The 15,523-nt window shown below is 43.0% G+C and overlaps 1 protein-coding gene across 1 annotated transcript in view; it reads left to right on the top strand.

Moving 5' to 3' along the window:
• TRDN (triadin) overlaps positions 1–15,523 on the top strand; it is a 69,470-nt gene that overhangs the window by 50,388 nt on the left and 3,559 nt on the right. The window contains exons 5-6 of the mRNA XM_077811726.1: positions 147–212; positions 14,704–14,763. Of these exons, the coding sequence (XP_077667852.1) occupies positions 147–212; positions 14,704–14,763 (126 nt within the window). The remainder of the gene's footprint in view (positions 1–146; positions 213–14,703; positions 14,764–15,523) is intronic.

The following is a 15,523-nucleotide window of genomic DNA, read 5'->3' as shown; positions in this document are numbered from 1 at the left end:
TTATATATGAGAAGCTAGCATCTGTGATTCAGAGCTGAAATCCATTAGCGTATCTTGCAAATACTTTCCCTTTATCATTTTGAAGGAATAGTTAGATTTGTGGCGTATGTAACAGAGATGACTATGTCGCTATTTTGTATTTCTAGTAATTCACAAAGAGAAACCTGAAAAACAAGAAAAGATTGAACGGAAGGAACAGCCAAAAGGTAGGTGTCCAGAGCTTGAGATTGGCATTCATCCTGGCTCCTCTTTGGTCCAAAATAGCCTCATCTGTTGATGTTCAGGGCAAAGGCCATTTGTTTTTGTGGAGGGAGGAAGTATAATGAAGGATGACTCTATGGAGAGTGGAGATTTTAAAGGACTTTTGGATATATCAACTATCTGTATGGTTTTATTGAACATAAAGGCTGAGATCGTCTTCTTCTTATCATATGTGCAGCATTTCTCAGGTGGCACGTGACCAGGACTCATCACTGAATTTGATCCACTGGTTGGATCATTAGCTTCCCCAGCCCAGGCCGGGTACTGATGGCGAGTGCAATATGAATGCTGATGGATTGATGGATGCTTTATGTTGTTTTTTAAACTTATAGAATATAGCAGTAGGGATATACTACCAACCACCTGACCAGGATGGTGATAGTGACTATGAAATGCTCAGGGAGATTAGAGAGGCTATGAAATTAAAAACTCAGTAATAATGGGGGATTTCAACTATCCCCATATTGGTTGGGTACATGTGACCTCAGGACGGGATGGAGAGATAAAGTTTCTTGACACCTTAAATGAATGCTTCTTAGAGCAGCTTGTCCTGGAACCCACAAGAGGAGAGGCAATTCTTAATTTAGTCCTAAGTGGAGCACAGGATCTGGTCCAAGAGGTGAATGTAGCTGAACCACTTGATAATAGTGACCATAATATAATTAAATTTAACCTCCCTGTGGTGTGGAAGACACCACCACAGCCCACCACAGTAGCATTTAATTTCAGAAAGTGGAACTATATGGAAATTAGGAAGTTAGTGAAACAGAAATTAAAAGGTACAGTGCCAAAAGTGAAGCTGCACGGAAACGTTTTAAAGACACCATAATAGAGGCTCAACTTAATTGTATACCCCAAATTAAAAAACATAGTAAGAGAACCAAAGAAGTGCCACTGTGGCTAAACAACAAAGTAAAAGAAGCAGTGAGAGGCGAAAAGGCATCCTTTAAAAAGTGGAAGTTAAATTCTATTGAGGAAAATAGAAAGGAGCATAAACTCTGGCAAATGAAGTGTAAAAAATATAATTAGGAAGGCCAAAAAATAATGTGAAGAACAGCTAGCCAAAGACTCAAAAAAGTAATCGCAAAAAATTTTTTAAGTACAGCAGAAGCAGGAAGCTTGCTGAACAGCCAATGGGACCACTGGACGATTGAAGTGCTAAAGGAGCACTCAAAGACGATAAAGCCATTGTGGAGAAATTAAACCAATTATTTGCATCAGTCTTCACAGCTGAGGATGTGAGGGAGATTCCCAAACCTGAGCCATTCTTTTTAGGTGACAAATCTGAGGAACTGTCCTAGACTGAGGTGTCATTAGAGGAGGTTTTGAAATAAATTAATAAACTAAACCGTAATAGGTCACCAGGATCAGATGGTATTCACCCAAGAGCATAGGCGGTGAGTTCTATGGGCCCGTGGTGCCTGGGCACAAGGAATATTCCTGGCCCGGGCTTGGCTCCAGCAATATTTGAGGCTGTGTCTCTCCCTTGGCCCGACCTTCCGCCCCAGGCACTCCACCCTGCGCATCCCCGAGCGATTTAGAATGGGCCGCCCCCCCCCCCCACCACCACTGGCAGCACAGTGAGCTGAGTGGCTTCCTGCCTATTAGCTTCACGTGGCTACCGGCCCATCGCTGTGGCCCCTGGGTGGGGTGGGTCTGGGTCTACTTGCACTGCTCCCACTCCAAGCGTCCCTGCAGCCAAAGGGAAGCTGCGAGGGCAGTGTCCGGGGGTAGCAGAGCACGGAGGCTGCACCCCTCACTCCCTGCCCCAGCCCAGAGCCTGCACCCAGCAGTCAAACTTCATCCAGAGCCTGCTTCCCAGACCCCCTTCCCCACCTAAACTCCCTCCTGGAGCCCAACCTCTCACGCCTTCTGCATCCAAACTCCCTCCCAGAGCCTGCACCCTTCCTGCACCCCAATATCCTGCCCCCACTCAGGACCTGCACTCCAGACCTCCTCCCCCCAACCCAAACTCCCTCCCAGAGCCTTACGCAGGTGGGGGGGCAGAGTTTAGGGGTGCAGGCTCTGCATATTCTGGGCACCACCAAAATTTCTACAAACCTGCAGCCCCTGCCCAAGAGTTCTGAAGGAACTCAAATGTGAAATTGTAGAACTACTAACTGTGGTATGTAACCTACAATTTAAATCAGCTTCTGTACCAGATGACTGGAGGATAGCCAATGTGATGCCAATTTTTTTTAAAAAGGCTCCAGAGGTGATCCTGGCCATTACAGGCCAGTAAGCCTAACTTCAGTATCAGGTTTAAGAACAGAATTATCAGACACCTAGATGAACATGGTTTGTTTGGGAAGAGTCAACATGGTTTTTGTAAAGGGAAATCAAGCCTCACCAATCTATTAGAATTCTTTGAGGGGGTCAACAAGTATGTGGACAAAGGGGATCCAAAGGATATAGTGTACTTAGATTTTCAGAAAGCATTTGACAAGTTCCCTCACCAAAGGCTCTTAAGCTGTCATGGGATGAGGGAAGGTCCTCTCATGGATCAGTAACCTGGTTAAAAGATAGGCAACAAAGGGTAGGAGTTCGGAATGGAGAGAGGTAAATAGTGGTGTACCCCAGGGGTCTGTATTGGGACCAGCACTATTCAACATATTCATAAATGATCTGGAAAAAGGGGTAAACAATGTGGTAGCAAAATTTGCAGATGATACAAAACTACTCAAAATAGTGAAGTCCAAAGCAGACTGTGAAGAGTTACAAAGGGATCTCTCAAAACTGGGTGACTGGGCAACAAAATGGGCAAAAAAAAGATGAAATTTAGTGTTGATACATGTAAAGTAATGCACATTGGAAAACATAATCCCAAGTATACATCTAAAAGTATACATCTAAAATTATGGGGTCTAAATTAGCTATTACCACTCAAGAAAGAGATCTTGGAGTCATTGTGGATAGTTCTCTGAAAACATCCACTCAATGTGCAGCAGTGATCAAAAAAGCAAACAGAATGTTGGGCATCATTAAGAAAGGGATAGATAATAAGACAGAAAATATCATATTGCCTCTATATAAACCCATGGTATGCCCACATCTTGAATAATGCATGCAGATGCAGTCACCCCATCTCAAAAAAGATATATTGGAATTGGAAAAGGTTCACAAAAGGGCAACAAAAATGATTGGGGGCATAGATCAACTTCAATATGAGGAGAGATTAATAAGATTGGGACTTTTCACCTTGGAAAAGAGACGACTAAGGGGGGATATGATAGAGGTATATAAAATCATGGTTGGTGTGGAGAAAATAAATAAGGAAGTGTTATTTACTCCTTCTCATAACGCAAGAACTAAGGGTTGCCCAATGAATTAATAGGCAACAGGTTTAAAACAAACAAAAGGAAGTATTTCTTGACACAATGCACAGTCAACCTGTGGAACTCTTTGCCAGAAGATGTTGTGAAGGCCAAGACTATAACAGGATTCAAAAAAGAACTAGATACATTCATGGAGAATAGGTCCATCAGTGCTATTAGTCAGGATGGGCAAGGATGGTGTCCCTAGCCTCTGTTTGCCAGAATCTGGGAATGGGCTGTTCTGCTCATTCCCTCTGGGGCACCTGGCATTGGCCACTGTCAGAAGACAGGATACTAGACTAGATGGATCTTTGGTCTGACCCAGTGTGGCTGCTCTGATGTTCTTATATAAATGGTACCTAGAGCAATATATAGGTTTCTATTTCATTTGTACTATATACAGTAACTCCTTGCTTAACATTGTAGTTATGTTCCTGAAAAGTGCAACTGTAAGCGAAACAATGTTAAGCGAATCCAATTTCCCCATAAGAATTAATGTAAATGTGGGGGTTTAGGTTCTAGGGAAAATTTTTTCACCAGACCAAAGACTATATTTTTATATATATATATATACACACACACACACACACAGAGTATAAGTTTTAAACAAACAATTTAATACTGGTACACAGTGATGATGATTGTGAAGCTTGGTTGAGGTGATGAAGTCAGAGGGTGGGATATTTCCCAGGGGATGCCTTAGTGCTAAATGATGATCTAGCAATTGGCTGAGCCCTCAAGGGTTAACTCATTGTTGTTAATGTAGCCTCACACTCTACAAGGCAGCACGAATGGAGGGAGGGGAGACAGCATGGCAGAGAGAGACAGAGACACACACCCTGTGTATGAGAGAGAGAGATGCGCATTGCTCCTTTAAGTATGCTGACCCCACTCTTAAGTACATTGCCTTTTTAAGTTAATCAGCAAGCTGAGATGGCAGCTGCTGCCAGGAAGCTCCCTCTGTCCTGAGCCCTGTTGTGTGTCCCCCCTGCTCTATGGAAGATGGGGAAAGCGGGGTGCAGGAGCAGGGTGGTGGGGGACACCCTGACATTAGTCCCCTTCTTTCCCCCCCTCCCCCACATAGCAAGCAGGAGACTCTGGAGAGCAGCTCCAAGGCAGAGGGCAGAAACAGCACATGGCAGTGTGGAGAGGGACAGCTGAACTGCCGGCAATTGATAGCCTGCTGGGTGGCTGGCTGCTGCACAGGGAATGGGGAGCTAATGGGGGGCTGCCGGTCCACCCCGGTTCCAAGCCCCCACCAGCTAGCTGCAATGGGCTGCTCTTCCTGCAAGCAGTGGACAAAGCAGGAGGCTGCCAAACGACGTTATAAGGGAGCATTGTGCAACTTTAAACAAGCATGTTCCCTAATTGATCAGCAACATAACAATGAAACAACGTTAACTGGGATGACTTTAAGTGAGGAGTTCCTGTAAATCTAAGTGCTAGATTGTGCCTTTTTGCCCAGTCCTGAGCTAGGGATGATGAGTAGATTATAGCAGTAGCCCCTGGAGACACTGTGCCTCAACAACATCCCTCTGTGGAAGAATTTCTTCCTTTCTTCATTCTTGCACTGGGGAATAGTAATTTGTTATTGGCCTATCAGGGGTGCTGGAACAATTTGTATAGTGGGGGTGCTGAGAGCCATTAAACCAAACTGTAAGCCCTGTATATGATGGAAACCACTTCAAGCCAGGGGGTGTGGCAGCACCCCAGAGCCCCTAGTTCCATGACCTATGTGGCCTATGCCAACAGCAAATTACAGAACTCCCTGTGCACTCTAGTATGTTGAGAATCAGAATCAAAGCTCCATCCACTGCTGGGTGGGAAGTAAGTGGGTACTGTGAAGCCAGAGCCAAGGGCTAGGTAGCCCACACAGCAGTACAAGGGGGATTCTTACTTCTTACTTACTTCCCTGCACCTGTAGTCCAAATTACAGTTTAGCTCCAAATAAATAGTCTAGCTAATGAGCTATAGCTGTAGCTATGTCACATATTTACTGTGAAGTCAATCTGTTGTTTGTTTTATTAATGAAAAACTTCTCTATAAATGGAGGTTCACTGTTTTTAAAATAGCCGTTTTCACATTGGGATATATTCAAACACTTCTGGACTGCTAGTATAGTTTACTCTAAACACAGTTTCACTGTGGCATATCTGAGATCCCTGTGATTTCCACTGTGTCCATGGTTATATATTTAAATACAATTCATCTGTGAGATTTGAATCTGTGGCAAAAACACAATATTCTATTCTAATTTCTAATTATCTTCCATTCTGAAGATTAAGAAAATGTTTAATGAGGGGGCGTGGGAAAGATAGAATAGACGTGGGAAATAATTAGCCACCCACATAAATCTTTTGTCATTTAGTTACAGCAGGAGTTTGCGTTCTCCCGTATTCTGCAGCAATCACCCTATTGTTGAAGGAAGCAAGAGGCTCAATACTCCCTGCTTTCTTACTTTTGTTTCCAGTTAGATATGGAATTAACATTCCCTAACAGATCTCGTCTGTTTCCTCTTGTTTGACAAAGGAGCTTTATCATAGTCTGGCGGTAGGTCCACTGGAGTTAAGCTCGAGACTAGGTCACTGTTTAACAACTGACTTTTCTAAGTGCTCCAAAATCCATATGCTTACTCAGGTTGTCTTGAAAATTACTTTGCTGCATAGAGGTCCAAGGTAGGGTCGGTGGTCCTAGTCTAAGGTCATCTGAACAAGGGGTTTCCAAGATACAGCCATCTTAAAAAATCATGGAACGCCAAAATGTTACAGTGCTTATTTTTGCGCACATGGTGTGTGTGTGTTTGTGTATAACTATTGTTCTGATCTTCATGTGTGTGTGTATGTGTATGTAACTATTTCTCTGATCTTCCTCAAACTGATATCATCTGCTCAGAATTGGTCTCAACTAGTTTCCAGAACCCACTGCCCCTTTGAGGGAGGAATATTTTAAAAAGTACTCCAAGAAAAAGTTGGATCTACTATGTGGCTCAAGCTGAGCTGGTAAATCATAGAAAGTCATCTGCACATGTGCAGGCAGCCTGCCCTCAGAATAAGTAGGGAGCTGAAGGTGATAAGTTGTGGTTACTGGAGCCACACAGCACCCCTTTACTGTGAGTTTGAGTCCTGCACTTGGCAGTTTTCTGAGAATATGTTATGGTGAGTATATGAACAGGTATAGTACAAATTAGCAGCTCAGAGCCACTGTTTGGTTTTGTGTTTTACAGTAGAATTATTTTAATTTCTGAGTTTGTGAAATATGTTACTAAAAATATAAATGTTGATTTCTTCATAGTGAAAGACAAATCTGAAAGACCAGAAAAACCTGAAAAGAAAGAAAAACCCATAGGTAATTATTTCTCTTCATGATCTCTCAATACTTTTCAGGGTACCCCAGGCCCGATTTCTCCACTCCCTTGCACATCATATAGTCCTTAAACCTGTGAAAAGTCAGCGTAAGCACTGTGGGCCAGATCCTCAGCTGGTGCGAAGCAGCGTATTTCCATTGAAATCAGTGGAGCTATGCCAGTTTACACTAGCTGAATGTCTGGCCCAAATACCCTGATTTGGTTACACATGTTGCACAGGTGATGATGCCTGCATCAGATGCAAGGGAGTGGAGAATCAGGCCCAGTATGTTTTAATGATACGATAACCTGCAAGTATAAAGTATATTAAATATGGGTATTCAGGTAAAACATGGCGTATTCTCTGATTATTTTCAAAGATAAAATTTAAATAAAGTTAGTGAGGTGGGAAACATGAAAAAATGTTTAACATTAGATAAGGAGTAAGCAGATCTGCAACATAAGTATTAGAGATAGGACTAATGAATTAGTTTGAAAAACACTTTGAAGATGAATCAGTGCTAAATAAATGTAAATCATTACATTATTTTGAAACATCAGTAAAAAATAACAGGTTTTGAAAATACAAGTGTGTGTGTGCTGTCTTGTAGGCACACAAGTGCATGCATACATTTCTGTATGCCTGAATAATGATATGCCCCCATATACCAGATGTGTACAGGTGTTTTCACATGCACGTACCCAGTTTGGTATGCAATTGGTCATGATGTCAGATTTGCGTAGGCATATTGGGTATTTGTGTAGGTCAGTTAAGCATGCACAAATGCATGGGTGCAATTGTGCATGCCTAACTTCGAAACATGGGATCCCACACTATAAAATATTCCAGTGGGTGCATTGTGAAGGGATTATTGCCTGACCTGGATGTGTTGAGAAGTGAGAGACAGAAACCCATTCATAAGAATGTACTTTATTTTTATTTGTGAAACGGAAGCTTAAAATAAAACAAAGCATGGTATTATTATGCCCTCACAATTACATGTGTAATTAAGCAGAGGGTGATTTTATCATTAGTAGCCAATAAAAAATGTTGTTGTTTTTTTATCCATGCTTCAGAAGCAACCGCATAATTAAAAAACACAAACAACAAAATTACCCAACTGAAGCATTCCTAGGGCAGTTGTTCAACTTGTCAACTCTGTTAGCTTCGCTTTTCTTGATTAGCTACTCTCATGGTACCACTGTTGTGCCATCAAGGCAGGCTGTATTTCGATAGGGATGGGAAATGAAAACAAACACGGGAGACCTTAGAGATGGTGCGTACATCTGTTTACAGACTCTACTCTCATGCTGCATACATTTTGACATCTTGAGTGGTCTCCGTGATCTCTCCAGATGCCCACTGTCATATGAACTACTTCATTGGTACCTTTTAAGTCCAGGAGATGATTGTTCTATGAAAATGCCATTAAAATAAATCCAAAGTACAAAATCTACTCACATGCCCTTTATGTTGATGAGTTATAATAATAAATCCCTGATCATTATTATACTTGACAGTCCCAAAAAAATACTTGCCTGAGGTGAGTGGGAAGGTAATATTTGTACGTCTGGATTATTCTATTTTTTCCATATAAAAATGTATAGGTACCTTCCAGTATAATTAGATTTCAGTGATTTCATGGACTTTCAGTTCTTAAAGATCTTCACCTGGAGGTTAACCAGCTATGGATGTGCTATTGACAAAACTGCTTTTGGCTGAAATAATTTGAACACATAAACAAAGCTTAGCAAGAGTCAACAAGTCTCACCAGCAGTGAAGCTGGCATTTAGTAGAATCACATCTTCGGCTTTGGCACGACTGGTGAAAACTAAACACTCTTTTATTTCACCTCCACTTTTTGTTTTTTCACCTTCTAAAAACAAGTCAGCCTGAGACAGAGCTTTGCTATTATCTTCATTTAACATGGGTTTACACATTGAAAATAGCACAATGATGTCCTGAGGTGAATGTGTTCATTTTCCCAATATTTTTATTGCGAAAGTGTCTATGCAGTGGTAAGAATGGCAAAATTGCAATCTGGGCACAATTTGTGAATTTGTCAAACTTTGCATGAACCTCAGTGTTTGCATTCTTACTATTATTACTATTGGAGCAGATCTAAGATTGTAATAGATTTTAAGGCCAGAAGGAACCATTATGATCATCTAGTCTGGCCTCCTGCATAAGTTAGAGCATAGAATTTCACTCAGAATTTCCTGCATCAGGCCCATAACTTCTAGTTGAGGTAGAACTACTCATTTATTTTATGCTCCAAACTGTGCTTGGTGCTTTTAGAGTAGGGGCCTGTATTGTGTGTCTGTAAAGAGCTTACAGTGTAATGGTTCTGTCCTACAAACATCTACTGTCCAATTTCATGTTACTTGACTTACAATATCAATACATCTTTTTCCTTAGTAAATCCTTTTACTTTTTATTTTTTTGTTAAGCCAATTGTGTGATCAGTGCTGTTCAATACTGGGGGAAAACTCAGTCCTTATAAGAATCTTATAATGTAAATGGACAGTGAAATGAAAGTCTCTAAAACTGCCACAAGGGGTTTTTTGGCTGCTGGTAGAGAGAGGAACCACATTGGAACTTCCAACTCTACAACCACCTTTGGGGCTACAGAATGTGACTCGGGCTACTGGCTAAAGAAAAAGAAGAGAAGTTCCATGTAGTGCCTGGCCTCTTTATGGCTAGTTCTCTCTCCATCTCCATATATTAATGATGTACTATATGACTGTTGTTACTTTGCACTACTTCCAACCAAAATGAGGGCTTGTCTTAACTACCGGGGAGATCAATGCTGCTGCAATCGATGCAGCGGGTGTCAATTTAGTGGGTCTAGTGAAGACGCACCAAATCAATGGCAGAGCGCTCTCCGGTCGACCCCGGTACTCCAGCTCCCCAAAAAGTGTAGGGTAAATTGACCAGAGAGCATCTCCCGTCGACGCAGCGCAGTGAAGACATTGGGGTAAGTCGACCTAAGCTATGTTGACTCCAGCTACGTTATTCACGTAGCTGAAGTAGCGTAACTTAGGTCGACTTACCCCGATATCGAAGACAAGCCCTGAGTGTAACTCTCAGCTGTGAGGTGTCTCAGGCCGTGGAACTCTATTCCAAGGCTGCCTTCAGTGTGCCCTCTTGCAAAGGATCATGCAATGTCAGTGAAACATAACATTCCTCCTGAGTAGAGCTTTAAATGAGAACTCCGATGAACTACATCCATAAATGTCACAAAATGTGAGCTCTCTAATTTGGGGACAACCTTGTGAGTTGAAGTGAATGGTAGCTGAATGTGCCCTGTTCCTTCTTCACACAATCAGGCCCCAGCATCCAGGTGTCAGTTGAAATAGTTTTTTGCTTACTCATTTCATCTGAACTCTTTGTCTTTTTAAATAAGTACAATATTGTGTCTGTTTATTTGCAGTTGCTCACAAAACCAAGCCTGAAAAACAGGAGAAAGCTGAAAAAGCACCTCCAAAAGGTAATTATTGATTAGTTTTAGATTTAGTATTATTTTATGGTTTTTCTTTTTTCCTTTTTGGGGTGTGGAGGTCTGTTTAGAGTGTGTAGTTGTTTCAGAATGACTTCTTTGATGATAAACTAATCTTTCCTTGGGCCTATTTGGCTAGGGTTGCCAGGTGTCTGGTTTTTGACCGGAACGCTGGGTCGAAAAGGGACCCTGGTGGCTCTGGTCAGCATCGCCAACCGGGCCGTTAAAAGTCTAATAGCTAGTCCCTACCTGTCCTGGCACTGCACTGCATCCCAGAAGCACCCAGCAGGTCTGGCTCCTAGCCACAGGGGCCACAGAGCTCTGCGCACTGCCCCTGCCCCGAGCACTGGCTCTGCACTCCAATTGGCTGGGAACTGTGGCAAATGGAAGATGGGGAGGCAGTACCTGTTGGTGAGAGCAATGCGTGGAGCCTCCTGCCCCCCTGTCGGCTCCCACACCTAGGAGCTGGACCTGCTGGACGCTTCCGGAGTGCAGCGCGGAGCCAGGACAGGCAGGGAGCCTGCCTTAGACTCACAGAACCACTAACCAGGAGCCTTCTGAGGTAACCCCATGCCCCAGCCCCAGACCTAAGCCTCCCCCAAACCTGGAGCCCCCCTGCACTCCTAACCCTTCATCCTCGGCCCCACCCCAGATGCCCACACCCCCAGCCGTAGCCCTCACCCCCCACTCCGTAACCCCCTATCCCAGCCCAAAGACCCCTCCTATGCCCTGAACCCCTCATCCCTGGCCCCACCCCAGAGCCTTCACCCCTAGCCCAGAGTCTGTACTCCCTCCTGCACCCCACCCCCTGTCTCAACCCCCAGCCCTCTCCCACATTCCAAATCCCTCAGCCCTACCCCTCAGCCTGGAGCCCCCTCTTGGACCCCAAACCCCTCAATACCAAGCCCCACCCCAGAGCCTGCACCCCCAGTGGGAGCTCTCACCCACTTCCATACCCCAACCCCCTGCTCCAGCCCACTGAAAGTGAGTGAGGGTGGGAGACAGCGAACCACCAAGGGAGAGGGAATGTAGTGAGCAGGGGAAGGGGCCTCGGGGAAGGGGCAGGGCCTCAGAGAAGGGGCAGGGCTAGGGTGTTCGGTTTTGTGCGATTAGAAATTTGGCAATCCTATATTTGGCTAAAGGCCTTGAGCAGTTCCTATCTTAAGTTTTGTACAACATATTTCTTGCTTAGTTCTACTGTTTTGTAATACAAGGAGTCCATGAACCATTCTTGCGTAGCTAGAGTAATGAGCAACTGAGTATTGTGTTTTTGTTTCTTCTTGTCCTCTTCTCCAAAACTGGATTCAGGGATTTGACTGTAACAAAGGCTTTCTCACTTGTATCAGTTTTCAATTTAGTGGAGACTCTTCTGAGATGGTGTTTACCATCTCTTGCTTTGTGTCTTCTCTTATATCCAAAAATAGCTGTTCATTTTCTTGCTTTTATTTATTGCAACAACCTTTTTGTTCCAGCACATGATCTGTGCAGTTTTTCACTGATAGAAATTGCACTTTTTCTCTCTAGCAAGGCAAATATGCCTTGGATAAAATGTACGTATCTTCCAATTACCACACATATTCTGGGGCAACAGGGCATGTGTGGGTGGGTTTTTGGTATTCTTTCAATTGAAAATCCTATCTTTAAATACACTTCAGATAGGAGACTTTCCGAATTCATTTAGCCTCCTCCACCAATTCATTTTGTTGACCATAGCATTTATAAATCTTTGATGATTGACTGTGGGTTCCTGCATATTTACTGTTGTGTTAAAGACTTTGCTTTTTGGGGACCAGATGCTGCTGTACTGGGTTGGGTTAGGGTACATCTTCACTGCATAGACAAGCTGGGCTCATAACCAGGTTTTAGCCACATCTCCTCTCCCTTCCCACCCACACAGAAAAACAGCTGACTTGGGGTTAGACGTGCATTAATCCAGGGCTATCTGATTTGGCTGGGAATATCAGTTAGACTGAGCCTGGGCTCTGATTTAACTCTGTCTGGTACCCACTTATTTCGCCATGATGACTCAATCAAAATCCGTCAAGTACTGATTGTCCTCCAATGGCCTTCCCAAAATTCCCTCCAAAGGACAGACAGTGTCTCCTGCAGTTGGCACAACTGAGTGAAAATGAATGCTAGAGTGTATCCAAAGAACCATGGGATATGCCCCAGACACACACAAGTGAGTGCAGAATGAGTGAGGACATGATAACATGGGTAGGGCTTTGTAGTGCAGACACTCGCACCCATGCTAAATTAACCTAGGTGCTTAGACTTTGGTGCTGATCACCCAAGTTGACTCTGTAATGAAGACGTAGTCTCTAATCTTTGTCTCTTCCTTATTTTTTAGTCAGACTAGGATTAGATCTGGAACCATTAATATGCTAATGGAGTGAAAATGGGCTCTCGGAAATTAATTTTGCTTGATTTTGAAGCTGTTCAAACACAGTGACACAGTGGATTGGAATGCTTGAATCAGACTTTATTAGGTTCACCTTCCACTAAGGAAAGGTGTGGAAAAAGGAAATGAGAGTGGAGAGAAAAATGTGAATGAAAACGTGACTATAATAATAAAAGGCAGCTACTATCTGGTATCTCTTTGGGGGAAGGGATACGGCTGGGATATACTATCCTAAATGTGTAGCACAAACTTTTCCTTAGCTAGAAAAGTATGTTTTTTTTTAAATTGAATTGCCCTGAAGTAAATCAGGGGTGGTCTTCATAGAAAATAAAAATTCACAAACTCAGTTTAGTCTTGAGAATGCAAAAAAACCCAGCTGTCTCCATCCCAAACTCCATGAGGTTCAGACATCCCTAATGTATGCTCTGCCTGTCTATGCATCTATTTTTTGATGTATTAAATGTGCCCGTGACTGGTCAATGTATTTTGTGAAGAGTTCTGTTTGGTTAGTGGTTGGCGCTTTGGCTGTATTAGTAGCTAGGTAGAGACATTCCATCCCATTTCTCTCTAAGAGATTGTCTACACTTAAAACGCTCGCGGTGGCACAGCACTGCAGCTGTAGCAATGATCTACATTGATGGGAGGGATTCTCCCGTCAGCATAGGTAATTCATCTTCCCAAGGGGTGGTAGCTAGCTTAATGAAAGGATTCTTCCGTCCACCTATCGCTGTCTACATGGGGACTTAGGTTGGTTTAACTACACCACTCGGGTGTGGATTTTTCACACCCCTGACTGACGTAATTAAATCAACCTAATTTTCTAGTGTAGACCAGCCCCAAATCCTGAGGGAGGATTCTGTGCATCAGCAGTTCCTGTGGATCTGCTTAGGGCACATCTCATTCATTTTAGCTGCCCCTCCCCCAAACACATTTCCTGCATCAGTGTGTGTCAGGCCACTTCTCATCTTATCTGAGGTTTGTTCTGTGTTACATCAGCTGCCAGTAGTGCTAAGGGTCATTCCAGCAGCTGGGGATCACTGGGGCATGAGGATGCCCAGGCAATGAATGTAATTCTAGCTGCAGGGAGAGATTGTGGTGTAGGAGCCATTATGATGGTTCTAAACCATTTAAAATTCCCCCTACTCATAGGAGATCCTCTGAAGGTGCATGCATCCGATGAAGTGAGCTGTAGCTCACGAAAGCTTCTGCTCAAATAAATGTGTTAGTCTCTAAGGTGCCACAAGTCCTCCTTTTCTTTTTGCTGATACAGACTAATACGGCTGTTACTCTGAAATCTGAAGGTTGAGTAAGCAGACATCAAGGTAGCTTTTTTTCCCTGATAAAGGGGCCCAAGAATGTATATTGGCAAGAACACCATCTAAACACATCAGCTAAAAAGCATACACCCAGGAGACCATAGCATTGAATGTCCATTCCAGAGTGGAATGTGTTAAAAGAGAATGTTGCTGTTATTTAGCTGCCACTTGAATGAAGTGAAGATAACTTTCAGTGCTGTTTTGTTCCTGTAAAATATGGCTTAATGGTAATCAGGGAGAGGAGGGAGAGAAGTATCAGAGTAGAATATTGATATGCTTCCGTGTTGCAGAATGAAACCTCATGGAAAAGTGATTTAAATCTGCATGCCACCTCGGAGTTCTGTTTGATAGCTGCTAAAACATCACCAATTTATATGTGCGTAACTGACTCATACAACCCAGAACCTCTTTTTAAAAGAGGGAAATGTGAAGTAAACTGTAAATACATGAAATAGACATAGGTTCGCAAGATGTGTCATGATTCTGTGATGTTGTGTTTTGGCAACTCTTTTTTGTCAGTTTTCACAACAATTTTTGTAAAGAAAAGTATAATTTTTATTCATTTTAGTAATTCAAAAAGACAAACCTGAAAGAGAGGAAAAAGTTGAAAAGAAAGCTCCTCCTAAAGGTAACTGTTCCTTTTCATTACATTTTAATTTTACAACAGTTTATGCTGAAAAATTTAACCTTTATTTTGAGTAAGCAGAGAGTGAATGTGTATACTGGGAATTTTTAGTAAATAAAATATACTTGTTGATCTTCTTTAAGATAATACAAAAAATAGATCGCTGAAGATAATCAGAATAAAACCATGTGTAACTGTATCACAGAGAAAGTCGAGAGCAGGCTTACTAAATGTCACTTACAAGATCAGCCAAGAATTTTAGAAGGGGTGTTGGAATAATTTTTATAGTGGAGGTGCTGAGAGCTATTGAACCAAACTGTAAGCCTTTTATATACTGGAAACCACTTCAAGCCAGGTAGGGTGACCAGATATCCCAATTTTTTAGGAACAGTCCCAATTTTGGGGGCTTTTTCTTATATAGGCACCTATTACCCCCACCCCCTGTCCTGATTTTTTACACTTGCTATCTGGTCACCCTAAGCCAGGGGGTGCAGCAGCACCTCCAGTATCCCTGGTTCCAGCACCTGTGAATTTTAGGGAGTGTTGTGACTTTGTTTGGAGTTAGGAATTGGCTGTTGTATGAACAGTAGTTTTCTAGTGTCATCAGTAATTTCAGTTTCCATATTGTTAAAATCAGTTTAATAGGCCCCGTGGTTGGTTTAGCGCAGAGGTGGGCAAACTACGGCCCGCGGGCCACATCCGGCCCATGGGACCGTCCTGCCTGGCCCTTGAGCTCCCCATCAGAGAGGCTAGCCCCCGGGCC

The sequence above is a fragment of the Eretmochelys imbricata genome, chromosome 3 (genome assembly GCF_965152235.1).
Source record: "Eretmochelys imbricata isolate rEreImb1 chromosome 3, rEreImb1.hap1, whole genome shotgun sequence".
Lineage (NCBI taxonomy): Eukaryota > Metazoa > Chordata > Testudines > Cheloniidae > Eretmochelys > Eretmochelys imbricata.
Note: the sequence above shows the minus strand (reverse complement) of the source record. Positions and strands in the feature narration are given on the sequence as shown.